The following is a 15,957-nucleotide window of genomic DNA, read 5'->3' on the forward strand; positions in this document are numbered from 1 at the left end:
TTTAGTTAAATTCCTCTAAAAATACAAATAATTAGACAGATTTTACCGTTATCATTTAGACTCTCGTATTTTATGTTTTGTTTATGATGACGCTTTTGTAAAGAAACTAGATTATTAAGAACACGATATTAATTAACAAAATATATTAGTCAGAGTCCTAATTAGCAACAAAATACACATATAATAAACATCTAGTTGGAAGCTAGTCAGATTTTTATATAGCATAAGATCAACTTTTAATGGTGAATATAAATGGGTGATGATAAAAAGTGAGGACGACAAGGCATAGGAAAAAATTGAATGGTAATTAATGGCAAATGGGAAAAAGGATAAAGCCGTGCATCGGAGGCTCCGGACCATCCGTTTTCTAAAAGTAGTAAGAAGAATTTTATTTTATAAACATTAATTATTCAGAACATTTGAAGACCAATCAAAACAAAAGAACATAAATCAGTGAACCAATGAATCATGGTTACGTATTATGTGGTGATAACGATAAGGACCCAAGACAACTTCTTATGATCAGAAAATGATAATTTGATAAACTCGTCCACAAAAAAAAAAACCTCGTTTATAATAAAGCTTGACAATTCTGATTAACTTTCGTTGGTGGCTCAGCCCACTACAAACTTCATTTGTCTTATCTTTTTCTTCTCCATACTCTCCATCAATGGCTTCTCTTATCTCTTTCTCTTTGCTCCCAAAACCAAAAGCCGTAAGAAGTTCAATTTCAGCTCCTCAGACACAGACAATAATTGAGAGGCTTGAAGATAAATTCGGACGAAAAGGCATAAAATTCTCGGAATCAAACAACATTCCTATGGTAGAGCTTAAGGTGAGAAATGGAAGTTCATTAAAACTGAGTCTATCAGATGCTCATGTGGTTTCATATAAGCCAAAGGTATATTGGAAAGACGAGGGATTCGAGGAAGTCCTTTACACAGTTGATGGTGATGAGAGCAGAGGTGGGGTTGGTCTTGTTATCGTAAACGGGGAAGAACCTAATGGACCAAAAGGAGTGTCTTCAGTAATCTCAGGATATGATTGGAGTGTCAAGGATACTGATTCAGACGCCATTGATGCTCTTCAGGTGATTGATTCAATACCTCCATATGTCAAATATTGTCCACACAATGATGAAATATTTGTGAACGTTCTCAGATCGAACTTAGCTGTACGGCCGGGGTTCTCGACATAACGTATATCGTCTCTCTCTATCCAGTAAGCATGGCTACTGCTCTGGTGGTGAAGAACAATGGTCGCAAACCAGTTACCCTTAAACCAGGGATTATGAGTTACTTGAGGTTCAAGAAACGGAGTGGGGCAGGAATTCAAGGACTAAAGGGATGCTCTTATTGCCCCAACCCGCCTTTGTCATCGCCTTTTGAGCTCTTGTCTCCTTCCGAGGCAATGAAGGCGGACTCTTCCGGGTGGTTTGGGTCGGACGAAGGGGAAAAGCCGGGGATTTGGGCGGTAGAAGATTCTGTTATTACACTTCTTGAGAAAAAGATGAGTAGAATATATGGTGCTCCTCCAGCTGAGAGATTAAAGGCAGTCTATAACACTCCACCTTCAAAATTTGAAACTATAGATCAGGTAAATCAATGCCAATTTGTATTCTCTATGATATATCATGGTACCATTCGTTTCTGCACTTGGATGCGAAAAAAAATATACCAAAAGAAATTTCCAACTCATTTAGTACTAAAATATATATTTTGAATAAATCATACATTTGTGTAAATTAGTAATTTCCAAAATTTATGAATCGCATCCTGACACAAAATATCAGAATTTCGTTTTGACTCTAGTGGAATTCTGTTTTTTCGCTAAAATTGGTCCAAAAATTGTAGAACTCTATACTGGTGCTGAAACTGTAAAATTTCGCTTTCGTGTTAAAATTATGGAATAAAGGTTTTAACGCTATCAACGTGAAATGGCATTTTATAATTTAAGTCAGCAATATCATAATTTTCATAACTTTTTCAGATTTTCTAGCAAACTCAGAAAGAAAAAGAAGCTAAAAAAAACTGTGTATCCAAATACAACATCAAGATGCAAAAATTTATTTTGGTAGATATTGAATCTTGATATAGAGTCTCAATGTGGATGTAACATGTTACTTTTATGTTTTCTTTTTTTATCTACGATGTCTTACAAAACTTTAATTATCTTATATATAATTATCTATCTCAGTTTATTGCGCGCTTAAGGGAGATTTTCTAACGCTAAATATGAACTCAATAGAATCTGATGAGTTTGGAATTTGAATTTTGCAGGGAAGAGGATTGTTTTTCAGGATGATAAGGATAGGGTTCGAAGAGATGTATGTGGGATCCCCAGGATCGATGTGGGACAAGTATGGGAAGCAACATTACTTCGTGTGCACAGGTCCAACGTCAATGCTCGTTCCTGTCGATGTGGCCTCCGGAGAGACATGGAGAGGAGCAATGGTAATCGAGCATGATAATTTGTAAATTTCATTAACTATAGTTCTGTATTCTTCATTTTTTTCTCTATTTTTGTTGCCATTTTTTCTTCTATATTAGTAAAACAAAATTGATGTCGTCATTTCTTTTTGTCTCAGAAAATATGAGTTGCAAATTTTTATTTTATTGATTTTATAACGTAAATTTTAAGTAAGTACGAAAAGATTTGTGATATTGCACATACTAAATAAACTTATAAGACATTGATCTGTTACAGTTTTTACCTTTCTCACTCTTATTTTAATGTTTTCTGTGTTTTATCAAATTTTTTTATTTTTTATTAAGTCATGTTAAGTAGTAGAACGGTTCGAAAAAATAATAGAGTTTTTGAGGAAAACTGAAAAAAAAAAATATTACAGCAAAATAATAATGTTGATCGAAAGTCCCCTCTAGAATCGATCGACAACCCCTTCAAAGGCAAGATGAGACAACACTGCCATTGAAAAAATTGATCGACAACCTTATATGCATTAATCGACACCTCTGTTTGTATTGATCGACAGCCTTCCCCCAAAAAGGCAAAAAGAGAAATAGTTTTTAATTTTTCGCTTTACCTCGGAGACTTCTTACCTAAAACTGACATACGCGTGGTCCGGTGGTAACAAATGGGTTATATAACATTAATGGCGTTAATACAATCAAAACTCCATCTTTCTCGTACAATTTTTTTCATCTCTGCATTTTTACCCAAATCATTCTCCACTTCCGCAACTAATCTACTCCACAACCACGAAAAAGATGAATTCTTCGCTATCGCCGTCGTCTCGTGTCTGCAAAGATCGCTATCGTAAAAAAAATTCTAACTCCAACAACGATGTCTTAAATCCGATATTAACTCTCTCTGCTCTCTTCTTCGATCTTTCCCAATTCAAGACTTCTCTAATCTCACATTTCATCGTGCGATGAAGAGGTTAGGGTTGTGGAAATGAAGAAAATGTATGACAATGGCCGTTAAATCGGAGGTTTGGATCTACCAACAATTCAAAGACTCTCGTACTTTATATTTTGTTTATGATTTGCATGATGATGCATTTAAAAAAAAAAAAAAAACTAAATTATTATGAACACGATATTAATTAACAAAATACATTAATCAGAGTCCTAATTAGCAACAAAATACACAAATAATGTGAAAACAAACATCTATGTGGGAGCTAGCCAGATTTTTTTATAGTATAAGATCAACTTTTAATGGTGAATAAATGGGTGATGATAAAAAAGAGAGGACGAGAAGGCAAATGATAAAATGAATGGTAATTTACGGCAAATGGGAAAAAGGATAAAGTACATCCGAGGCTCTGGACCATCCGTTTTCTAAAGTAGTAATAAGAATTTATTTATTTTTGTATTTTATATTAAAAGTATTAGTTATTCAGAAAATTTGACGACCAATCAACAGAAATGAACATGAATCATTGAACCAATGGATAGCATGGATTTAGCTAGAAGCCTAGATCCATAGGTTATGATATCAAATCCAGAATCATGGTTACGTATTCTGTGGTGATAACCGATAAGGACCCAAGACAACTTTCTTATGATCAGTAAGTGATAATTTGATAAGCTCGTAAACAAAAAACTCGTTTTTGTTATAATAATTACTTTATTATATGGTGTATATAAATATAAATAATGGAGAAAGAATTATACCCGCAGAAGGATCGGGATACTGAAAATAAAGAGATGAGAGGAGGAGAGAAAGTTCTTATAACTTCTTATTGTTGAAGTATGAAATGTGATTTTACATCGAACGAATTCGTTCGTTTATATAGGCGTAAAAAAGTAAATTACTATGCGTGCATAGTGACGGTGGGCTCCACATAAATTAATAAATAACGAAAAGTTTAACCCATGTGCGCATCTTTTGCGATTTTACGATTCCTCCTTTTCACGACTTTTATAACACTCCCCCTTGGAGACCAGTGTCACTATGTCTCTTGCGTAATGTCTTCTGTTGCCTCGTTAAAAACCTTTCTAGGAAAACCCGGTGGGAAAAACCATAGTAGGTAAAAAGAGTGCAACCGCGCAAGCTCCCCCTCGAATGATCAGGATCATAACTTACAAGTCTTGTTGACGACGCATTCCAATGTTATGAACATGTTTCTTGAATATAGAAGTGGGTAATGATTTCGTGAAGAGATCCGCAGAATTCTCGGATGATCGGACATATCTTACTTCAATGTCTTTATTCTTCACGAGCTCTTGGGTGTATGAAAAGAACTTCGGAGGGATATGTTTGGTTCTATCGCTTTTGATATATCCTTCCTTTGTCTGAGCAACACATGCAGCATTGTCTTCATACAAGATAGTTGGCTCCGTACTCAGACGAATTCCACTACTCGTTTGAATGTGTCGACTTATTGATCGTAGCCACACGCATTCTCTACTCGCTTCATGGAGTGCAATGATTTCAGCATGATTTGAAGAAGTAGCTACAAGTGTCTGCTTCTGAGAACGCCATGATATAGCAGTACCTCCAATCGTGAATACGTATCCTGTTTGGGATCGAGCTTTGTGTGGATCTGATAAATATCCTGCATCTGCAAAACCAATCATTTGACCATTTATATTTTTAGGATAAAATAACCCTAAATCAATAGTCCCTTGAAGATAACGAAAGACATGTTTAATTCCGTTCCAATGTCTTCGTGTAGGGGATGAACTAAATCTAGCCAAAAGATTGACTGAAAATGATATATCAGGTCGAGTGCAATTTGCAAGATACATAAGGGCTCCAATTGCACTTAGATACGGTACTTCAGGACCGAGTATCTCTTCATTCTCCTCATGCGGTCAAAATGGATCACTCTCAACGTTAAGTGATCTAACGACCATAGGAGTACTAAGAGGAGTTGCCTTATCCATGTTGAATCGTTTTAGCACTCTTTTAGTATACGTGGATTGGTGCACAAATATACCCTTTTGGGAATGTTCAATTTGTAGGCCAAGACAAAACTTTGTTTGTCCGAGATCTTTCATCTCGAATTCCCCTTTTAAATAGTTTGTTGCTTTCTGTATTTCATCTTGAGTCCCAATTATATTTAGATCATCAACATATACCGCGATTATCACAAATCCGGATTTTGTTTTCTTGATGAAAACACATGGGCATATAGGATCGTTCACGTATCCTTCTTTCGTTAAATGTTCACTGAGACGATTATACCACATTCGCCCAGATTGCTTTAACCCATATAATGATCTTTGTAACTTTATTGCACATAACTCTTTGGGTTTAGATTTCAATGCTTCTGGCATCTTAAACACGTCGGGAACTCTCATATAGATATCTGTATCTAATGATCCATACAAATATGCTGTAACAACATCCATGAGACGCATTTCTAAATTTTTATCAGCCGCTAGACTCATCAAGAATCTAAACGTTATTGCATCCATAACGGGGGAATATGTTTCCTCATAATCAATCCCGGGTCTTTGAGAAAATCTTTGAGCTACGAGACGAGCCTTGTATCTCGTAATTTCATTTTTCTCATTTCGTTTTCTAACGAAAACCCACTTGTATCCAACCGGTCTCACATCTTCAGGTGTGAGTACGATAGGTCCGAATACATTTCGCTTATTGAGCGAATCAAGTTCGACTTGTATTGCATCTTTCCATTTTATCCAGTCATGTCTCTTTTGACATTCATATACCGACTTTGGTTCTGGATCCTCGTTTTCCTCATCAATTTCCTTTGACAAAAGGTATGAGAAAACGTCATCAACTTCATCCATTTTATTTCGATCCCAGATCTTTCCATTATGGATATAGTTGATAGAAATCTCATGATTTCCTTCAGGCTCATGATGCTCATCATTGTCATTAGACTCATGATTTGTTTCTTCCAAAATGCTTTCTGCTATTTTGGGAATATCATGCTTTTCAACTTCCTTTCGTTTTCTAGGATTTTTATCCTTAGTACCAACTGGTCTACCACGTTTCAAGCGTGTTTTAGACTCACGTGTATCATCTGCTTTTCCACTTTCTTGTGGAATTTCAATTCGAGCAGGGACATTTGCAGCTGGTATATATGATTTAGTTACCGTTTTGGTATCTGCAAAAGCATCGGGAAGTTGATTTGCTATACTTTGCAAATGCACAATTCGTCGAACTTCTATTTCTGACTGTTTTGTAGGAGGATCAAGGTGTAACAGGGATGGTACACACCATTTGATTTCTTTCCCTACTTGCTTATTTTCTCCCCCTAGAACCGGGAATACTTTCTCATCAAAGTGACAATCGGCAAATCGTGCCGTAAAGACATCACTAGTCTGCGGTTCTAGGTATCTTATAATTGATGGAGAATCACAGCCAATATATATTCCCAACCTTCTTTGTGGTCCCATCTTTGTACGTTGTGGTGGTGCTATAGGTACATACACTGCACAACCAAAAATTCTTAGATGGGATATATTTGGTTCTCGACCAAATGCTAACTGTAGTGGGGAGTATTTATGGTATGCACTTGGTCTTATCCGAATGAGTGCTTCTGCATGCAAAATGGCATGTCCCCATACAGAGGTTGGAAGTTTTGATCTCATGATCAATGGTCTTGCAATCAATTGCAGACGTTTAATTAATGATTCCGCCAAGCCATTTTGTGTATGAACATGAGGTACAGAATGTTCAACTTCAATTCCCGTTACCATACAATAATCATTGAATGCTTGGGATGTGAATTCACCAGCGTTGTCTAGTCTAACTCTCTTAATAGGGTAATCAGAAAACTGAGCCCTCAGTTTGATTATTTGAGTTAGAAATCTCGCAAATGCAATATTTCGAGATGATAATAGACAAACATGTGACCATCTGCTGGATGCGTCAATTAATACCATGAAATAGTGGAATGGTCCACATGGTGGATGTATTGGTCCACAAATATCTCCTTGAATTCGTTCAAGGAATTTTGGTGATTCTTTATCAATTTTGGCTGGCGATGGCCTTATGATAAGTTTTCCAAGAGAACATGCAGCACATGTCTTTTTATTCCCATGATATATCTCCTGGATTTTCAATGGGTGTCCATGTGAGCTCTCTATGATTTTTCGCATCATCGAGGTGCCTGGATGACCTAGGCGATCATGCCATAATGTGAAATCTTCTGGATTTCTTTTAATCACTAGATGCGATTCGATTGCACTTATATGAGTATAATGCAATCCTGAAGGAAGTTTTGGAAATTTTTCCAATATAAGCCTTTTTCCCGATTTATCAGAAGTTATGTACATATACTTCTTTTCATTCTCAGTTGCAGACTGAGTATCATATCCTTGAAGGTATATGTCTTTGAAACTCAACAAATTCCTTTTAGATTTTGGAGAATACAAGGCATTTTTTATGGAAAACTTGGTTCCATTAGGCAACATAAAGTTGGCCATACCAGTTCCTTCAATCACGTCTACAGGACCTGATATTGTATTGACAATAATGTTTGTCGGTTTTAAGTTAGAGAAATATCTTTTGTCCTTTAGAATAGTGTGTGTTGTCCCACTATCTGGTATGCAAATTTCTTGAGCCATTTCCTTGGAGATTGTTTCATCCATTTCTGTGATTAAGATAAACATCAATAAAATGAAAGTAAATTTTATTCATGAAAGGAAAACACACAATAATTATATATGAAATTGTTGTTAAAACAACATTATTTTTCAAAATAACAAAAGCATAATATTATATATATGGCATAACTAGAGACTATTTCAGCAGTCTCAATACAAGCTCTTTAGTTAACCGCAAAAGCGGTCTAATCCAAATCATTTGCAAAGGAGGGAGAATCGAGATACGATGTATCCTCGAAGTTTTCTGCTAAATTGACTTCTTTCCCTTTTCCTTTCGTGGAATTCATGTACAACTTACAAAGATGTGGAGGAGTTCGACACGTACGGGCCCAATGTCCCTTAGATCCACATCTATAACACACATTCTCACTCTTCTGGGTGGAATTTTCTTGGTGTTCCTTCCCTTTTGAATCATTTTGAGGACGAACCCATTTGAACGACCTCCTTCCACGTGAGTTGTAATTTCTTCCACGCCCACGATTAAAACGACCACCACGACCCCGATATGATTGATTCCCTTTCTCGGGATAGTTTACATCCTTTTTCTCCGGATTTTTTACATCCGTTGCATTCACTTCAGGGAATGCTTTGGTTCCTGCAGGCCGAGCATTGTGGTTTTTGATGAGAAGTTCATTATTCTTCTCTGCTATCATAAGCGCCACAATCAGCTCGGAAAACATTTTGTACTTGCAGTTCCTGTATTGTTCTGCAAGAACATAGTGCTCCTTATGGAATGTAAGGTAGGTTTTATTGAGCATTTCGTCTTCGCTCACTTTCTTACCACAGTATTCCAACTGAGCCACGATTCTTAACATGGTAGAATTATACTGTGCTACCTTGTTAAAATCTAGGAACCTCAAATTTGCCCATTCGTCAAGGGCATGTGGGAGAGTTATTGCTTTCTGGTTGTCAAACCTATTTTTTAAAGCTTTCCACAACTCCACGGGGTCTTTTACATTTGCATAATCATGCATCAAATTTTCATCTAGATGCTTTCTTAGAAAAATTATCGCCTTTGCCTTTTCATTGGCAGGTGATTCATTTTTCTCTTTTATCGTCTCCAATAGATTCTGCGAATCTAAATGAAGTTCCACATCAGTGGTCCATGCTATGTAATTTGCTCCAGTGATTTGAAGCGCTTGGATCTTAAGCTTTTCAATGTTTGCCATTTGTTTTCTAAAATAAAAACATGGAATATTATTAGAAATCTTTATTTAATTTATTTTAAAACATATTTAAAATAAACCGTTTACATTAATAATGCAAGCGATTACAAAAAGAAAAAACGTACAAACAAATAAACTAATATTCAAACGAAATTCTTGCGGAGTAAAATCTACAACGCAAAGATTATAAATACACATAATAATGATTCCAAAAACAAATATTAAGAATAATCGAAACATTCTTCAAAACTTCAAAACTTCAAAATTCTTCTTCTTTTTTCAGAGAGATTTTTTTTTTAGAGAGATGAAAAAATTTTGTTTTGATGAAATGAATGAGAAAATGAATGAATTTATAGATTGAAAAATACTATTCCTAGCCGTTGGAAAAAGTTGAATTCTTTGAAAAAATTTTGAAATTTTTCTTTGAGACCGTTGGCGGAAAAATATTTTTAAAAAAATTAATCTGAAAAATTAGAGATCAATCAGATAAAAATTATCGATTCAAATAAAAATATTTATACAGGTGAATAAACCATAATATAAACAAATAATTCACAGTGATATTATGGTGACGAATTATCCACATAGAAACAGTACATATATATGTGGCGGCTCAGCCGACCGATAGCAGAAATAAATATTTAAAGCAGTGAATAAAATTAAGGCGGCTCAGCCGACCGGTAGCAGAAATAAATATTTAAAGCAGTGTATAAAATTAAGGCGGCTCAGCCGACCGGTAGCAGAAATAAATATTTAAAGCAGTGAATAAAATTTCAGGTGGCTCAACCAACCATTAACAGAAAATAATTAATTATGGTGCATGAAGTAATTTCAGGTGGCTCAGCCAACCATATAGTTTCTTTTATTTATTTATATAATTTTCTTTTCTCCCTTTTTTTTTTCTCATATTTTTTCTTTTAACGAGGCGACATACTGCCCGGTATAATACCGTATTTTTTTTTCAGCGATCATAGAGTGATCGTGCTGATAACGTGTTATAATAATTACTTTATTATATGGTGTATATAAATATAAATAATGGAGAAAGAATTATACCCGCAGAAGGATCGGGATACTGAAAATAAAGAGATGAGAGGAGGAGAGAAAGTTCTTATAACTTCTTATTGTTGAAGTATGAAATGTGATTTTACATCGAACGAATTCGTTCGTTTATATAGGCGTAAAAAAGTAAATTACTATGCGTGCATAGTGATGGTGGGCTCCACATAAATTAATAAATAACGAAACGTTTAACCCATGTGCGCATCTTTTGCGACTTTACGATTCCTCCTTTTCACGACTTTTATAACAGTTTTTAATAAAACTTGACAATTCTGATTAATTTTCGTTGGTGATTAACATTCTAAGTTCTAACGGTCTTTTACCAAAAAACATTCTATTAACGTTCCTTTTATCAAAACAAAACATACTATCGTACAAGAAATTAAATTTTTCTTTTCTTTCTTAACATTTAAAATTTCTCAAGAGCCGTTCAAATGCAGATTTTATTTCCAACGTTTAATTTTGATACCAAACGTTCACGGAAAAACGGCTAAAATCAACCCCAACTATTTCCATGCGGCTTTTTTCAACCTAAACTCTGACCCCATGCACATATCAGCCCGAACCCACATAACTTTCAAATAACAAACCTGAACTATGTAACCATTAGCCAATTTCAACCTAATTTTTTTTGTATTTGTTAATGTCGATTAGAATTGTTAAGCCGTAATTATCTGTTCTTTTGTATATGAATCATTCATTTTATTCAATAGTTTAAAGTTTACATAATTAATGTTTGTTACATTATATAATAACATGTATATGTTAAAATTGGCTAACAGTTACATAGTTCAGGCTTGTTATTTGAAATTCACGAGGGTTCAGATTGATAAGTGCAGGGGGTCAAAGTTTATGTTGAAAAAGGCCGCATGAAAATAGTTGGGGTTGATTTTGGCCGTTTTCCGCAAACGTTCACTTTAATTAAAAAGACATACTGATCATGTTATTGTTAAAAGTTCAACACTATCTATCCACAACAGAGTGATTAACAAAGAAAAGTAAAAAAAAAAAAGACGAAAAATACAGAAAGATGCGTCCAACATGTTTGGTGCCCGAACTCTTGTCTTCACCACATTAAAACTGACTCGTTTGGGACCACTCAATTCTCCAATCAAACAGTCAGGGTCGGTGTAGGAGTCGAGCTCCGGCTTGTAGGCTCGACTCTTCCAGCCAGATGACCCCAAGGTTTAGTCGACACGTCGTCTTCGTCATTGTATGCGTAAGCAAATCCTCCATGACGGGTCATGTCCATTCCAGCCATCTCATCTTCTGCTGATATCCTCAAAAGATTCATCTTATGTAACCCATAAAACAAAGGTCCCATCGTCACCGTTACCCACCCAACGATCACAATGATCTGAACGATTTGCGCGGCTAGCAGTTTTCCTCCCCCGCCCATCAACAGTCCATAAGGCCTATCGCCGGAGTAAACCTCGTTGACGTATTGTTTGCTTGCGAACAGCCCGGTAAAGATCAACCCCCATGCTCCACATCCACCGTGGAGCTGAGCAGCCTCAAGTGGGTCGTCGTATTTAAGTTTCTTGGCAAGCAAGTTAAATCCGATTAAAACCCATGATGCCACGGAGCCACATACTATAGCAGCCCACGGCTCCACCACGGCACATCCGGAGGTTATAGCTGCGAAGCCGCCTAGTAATCCGTTGCACACATCAATGACGTTCCAGTGGCCTGCTAAGAGTCGTTTACTAAATAGAGTGGTCAACGCAGCGGTGCAGCCAGAAAGCGTTGTGGTGACCGCGGTGCGACCTACAGCGCTCCATTGACCATAATATGGGCGAGACTTATCATAGCCTTTTAAAATGGTTAAAAAGGAACCAGGGTTAAACCCGTACCATCCAAACCACAACAAGAAGGTACCAAGGACGACAAGGGACGCACTGTGACCACGTAAAGCCACGGACCGGCCTGACCGGTCAAATCTACCTATTCGTGGTCCTTCTACTAACGCTCCCCATAAACCGGCAATTCCACCTACCATGTGAACAACTCCTGAACCTGCGAAATCAATAGCACCTGAGCCAAACAAGAGATTGTTGTCAGACCGGGACGCGCTAGCCCAACCATCACTCGACCAGAACCAGTGTGAGACGGTCGGGTAAACAAAGCCTGTCAAGAAAGTAGAGTAGATAAGGTAAGCAACGAATTGGGTTCGCTCGGCGATGGAGCCGCTGGTGATTCCCGCCGCGGCTATGGCAAAAGCCCATTGGTAGAGGAAAAAGCTGAAGTCGGAGCCAGAGCGTTCAGGGTAAGAGCTTAAAGCGAAAAAGCTATGGTGGCGGCCAATGAAGCCGTTGGAAGGTGTACCAAAGGCGAATGCGAATCCGAAGAGGTAGTAAGAGATGGCTCCAGCAGTAGCGTCAAGGACATTAGTAAGCATGATGTTCATAGTGTTCTTGGCTCGGACTGAGCCGGCACAAAGCATGGCGAAACCGAGCTGCATAGCAAAGACGAGGTAGGCGGAGAAGAGGAGATACGTGTTGTCGACGGCAAAAGTTGTGTCGGAGAGTTTGTTGGAGATGTTTGAAATTTGGGAGCATAAAAAGGTTGCCGCAGCGAGGGAAGAAGTTGAGTTAGAAGAGGAGGATAGGAGGGCAGCTAGATCTACGGCGGAGCATGTGGTGATTGCGGTGTCCATGGTGGAGAGGAGGGGGAGAGAGAGTGTAATTGATTGTGTAATGTGTTATTAGCTTGAGTGAGTACTTGTGGTGGGAGTGTCTTTGGTGTATTTAAATTGGAAAAATTCCATTTTTAATATTTATTTTGTTACATCACAAAAAAGTAGCGGTACTACTCTTCTTCGTCTAGGTTTAAAAAAGGTTTTATTAATTTTAAAATTCTATGTCTCAGGTTTCGGTTTGGATTTAAAAAACAAAATACAGACGTTAGATCCATATTTATGTTGGATTTTTCAGGTTTTAGATTTTTAAAAAGTAGTAATCAAACTAAAACTAAAATTAATATGATTGTTTTGGTATAGTAGTTTTGTTTTAGTTTCCATTCAGTTTTAAATCGATCATATTATTATTTTAAACATATTTAAGTCTTCAATAAGATTTTCAATCGGTTTTGTTTGCATTTAGTCTTGGTTATACGGATACAAAGAAAAAATAATAATCTTATAAGATTTCGTTTAGTGTTTGAATCGTTTGTTTTAGTTTAATAAGGATTCGGGTCAGCATTTCTTTATCAGACTCAATTAATTAAACATCGCTACATAAAAGTACGACGTTCAAGAACAAGTTAAAGCAGATGACGATATGATTCTTTAAATGAATTTATATCTCTTTTTCCAACTCAATATTTTAACTGAACTAGTTAATGTTCTTAATCTAAAAATCGTCATTGGTTCTATATATGTATATAGATATGGGGAAATTAGGCAAACATACTTTTAGTATTTTCCAAATTAAAAAAACTTGATTATAGTTATAGTTATAGTGTTATATCATCAAAAGAAAAAAAAATGCATAGGTACATATAGTGTTATCGTAAAGGTTTTCTACAAGTGGACAAATAAATATATTCTCTCGATCCAAAAACATAAGTATATTTTCTATATATATTTTGAAAAAAAATCATTCCGGACACAAATGAAAAAAAAAATTAGAATATCCACCTCATTTAGTTATTGACTGTAAATTAATTATAAAAGTTCCACGTAAATACTTTTAATGATATATCTACTTAGAAAAATACTCAGGTTTCTATTAATTTTTTTTATATCAACCTTTAAGATATACCATTTCTTTTGTTTTAAACTTGTTTCCACTACAAACAAGATTTGTAGTGAATATAATAGGAAAAAGATAGCTGTATTTGTTTGTTCAAAAATAGTATACATTATATATATTATATTGGTGAATAGTATAAATTACGAAATATAATGCTCGTAAAATATATTTTTTTGAGAACGAAGAGATGTTCTTATGTCACCTTTGCAGCTTTACTTATTAAATCAAAGGAAGGACTCGATTTAGCCAAACCGGGCAAAAAGAAGCTAACAAAGGAGAATTCGATTGAAAAATACATTTTGTTTGTATCGATGAAGTCAATAGATATATAGAATCATGAATGATGTATCATCTAGATGAATGTGATATAGGGGGCAAGGACGATCTCTCAAATAGTTATAACATTATCACGCTAGATTAAATATATAAATTCTTTTCAACTTGACTACAACTACTTCACAACTGAATTAAATTATACTACGTAATTCGACTTAAATAAGCTATATATATGAACATTATTGATGCTGTGTAAGTGTTGGCGCTATTTTTTTTTTCTTTCTAATTAATCACACAAATGTGTTGTAAGTTATTATTGTATATAGTACTCATTTGTATATACTTAGTATAGAGAGTCTGTACAGATTGGTATTGTATAAACCAATCTTCTAATTCTGGTTTAGTGGCTTATGGTTTAGGCCTTGGTAAATGTATATAAACCCTCCATTGTATTATTTTGTTAATTAATGAGAATGAGTTTATTTTACTAATATGGTATCAGAGCATAATATCTCGATCTCAGTCGTCCAACAAACTTTCGCGATCTGATCTCGCCGGAGATCGCTTCTCATCGTTCTCTTTGTTTGTTCCAGAGCTTCGTCGATCGTCTCTCTTCGTCTCCTGTGCGAATTAGCTTCAGCTGATTTGATTTTCAATGGGAAAACGAAACGGAAAAGCTTGTCATCGCAGCAAATCACCGGATTCACCAAAGATTGCTTCACCAAAGACTTGCGCTAAGTCTTCTGGTTCTTCCTTTCCGATTGGAGGTCCAGGATCCTCTACTCATGCCGCGATTCATCCGTCGTCTCAGTCTAATTCGGCGTCACGTCTTTTTGAGGTATCGGATTCTCCTGATAACTCTCACAGTCCTTATCATCTTCTTAGCTCAGATCATCCTGGTTTAGTCTTAGTTCCGGTGGTGTTAGATGGAAATAACTATAGCACTTGGATCGTAGCTATGACTACTAGTATTGAAGCTAAGAATAAGCTCGGTTTTGTGGATGGATCGATTCCAAAACCTGAAGATGATGATCATTATTGCAAGATTTGGCGCCGTTGTAACATCATGGTCAAGTCGTGGCTCTTAAACAGTGTTTCTAAGCAGATCTACACCAGTATCTTGTACTTCCCTACAGCTGCAGGAATCTGGAAAGATTTGCATACACGGTTCCACAAGTCAAGTCTTCCGCGTCTCTACAAGTTGCGTCAACAAATTCACTCTTTGCGCCAAGGTACTTTGGATCTCTCATCCTATCATACTCAAACTCAGATACTTTGGGAAGAATTTGCCAGTCTTCAGGTTGTACCACGCACTGTTGAAGATCTTCTATCTAAGAGAGAAACCAATCGGGTAATTGATTTCCTTATGGGACTCAATGATTGTTATGATGCTGTTAGGAGTCAAATTCTCATGAAGAAAACCTTGCCTTCTCACTCTGAAGTTTACAATATGATTGATCAAGATGAAACACAGAGATCAGCAAGAATTTCTACTGCTCTGGGAATGGACTCATCAGCTTTTGTTGTTTCTCATCAGTCTTCTCAGAATGGTTCTACTGGAGGCACTCAGTTTCAAAGGAAAGAAAGACCAGTTTGCACATACTGCAGTCGTGTTGGTCATGTTGAAGATACATGTTACAAGAAGCATGG

General features: G+C 36.2%; 2 protein-coding genes across 3 annotated transcripts; one reads left to right on the forward strand and one right to left on the reverse strand.

The window, feature by feature from the left end:
- The first annotated feature begins 559 nt into the window (after window positions 1-559).
- On the forward strand, window positions 560-2,619 carry LOC9324349 (photosynthetic NDH subunit of subcomplex B 2, chloroplastic). Of its 2 annotated transcripts, XM_021035692.1 has the most exons (4): window positions 560-1,090; window positions 1,162-1,601; window positions 1,646-1,701; window positions 2,280-2,467. In XM_021035692.1, the coding sequence occupies exons 1-4, from the start codon at window positions 671-673 to the stop codon at window positions 2,465-2,467; spliced, it is 1,104 nt and encodes a 367-aa protein (XP_020891351.1). In that variant the 5' UTR covers window positions 560-670. The 2 variants fall into 2 exon arrangements, with proteins under 2 accessions (XP_020891351.1, XP_002886764.1); XM_002886718.2 differs by lacking the exon at window positions 1,646-1,701 and having other exon boundaries at window positions 564-1,090; window positions 1,162-1,596; window positions 2,280-2,619.
- Window positions 2,620-11,195: 8,576 nt separating this feature from the next.
- LOC9322832 (ammonium transporter 1 member 2) lies at window positions 11,196-13,076 on the reverse strand. The gene has a single exon (XM_002888240.2). It carries the CDS (start codon window positions 12,933-12,935, stop codon window positions 11,391-11,393), a length of 1,545 nt encoding a protein of 514 aa, XP_002888286.1. The 5' UTR covers window positions 12,936-13,076; the 3' UTR covers window positions 11,196-11,390.
- Between the last annotated feature and the right edge of the window lie 2,881 nt (window positions 13,077-15,957).

This window comes from Arabidopsis lyrata, assembly GCF_000004255.2.
Source record: "Arabidopsis lyrata subsp. lyrata unplaced genomic scaffold ARALYscaffold_2, whole genome shotgun sequence".
Classification (NCBI taxonomy): Eukaryota; Viridiplantae; Streptophyta; class Magnoliopsida; order Brassicales; family Brassicaceae; genus Arabidopsis; species Arabidopsis lyrata.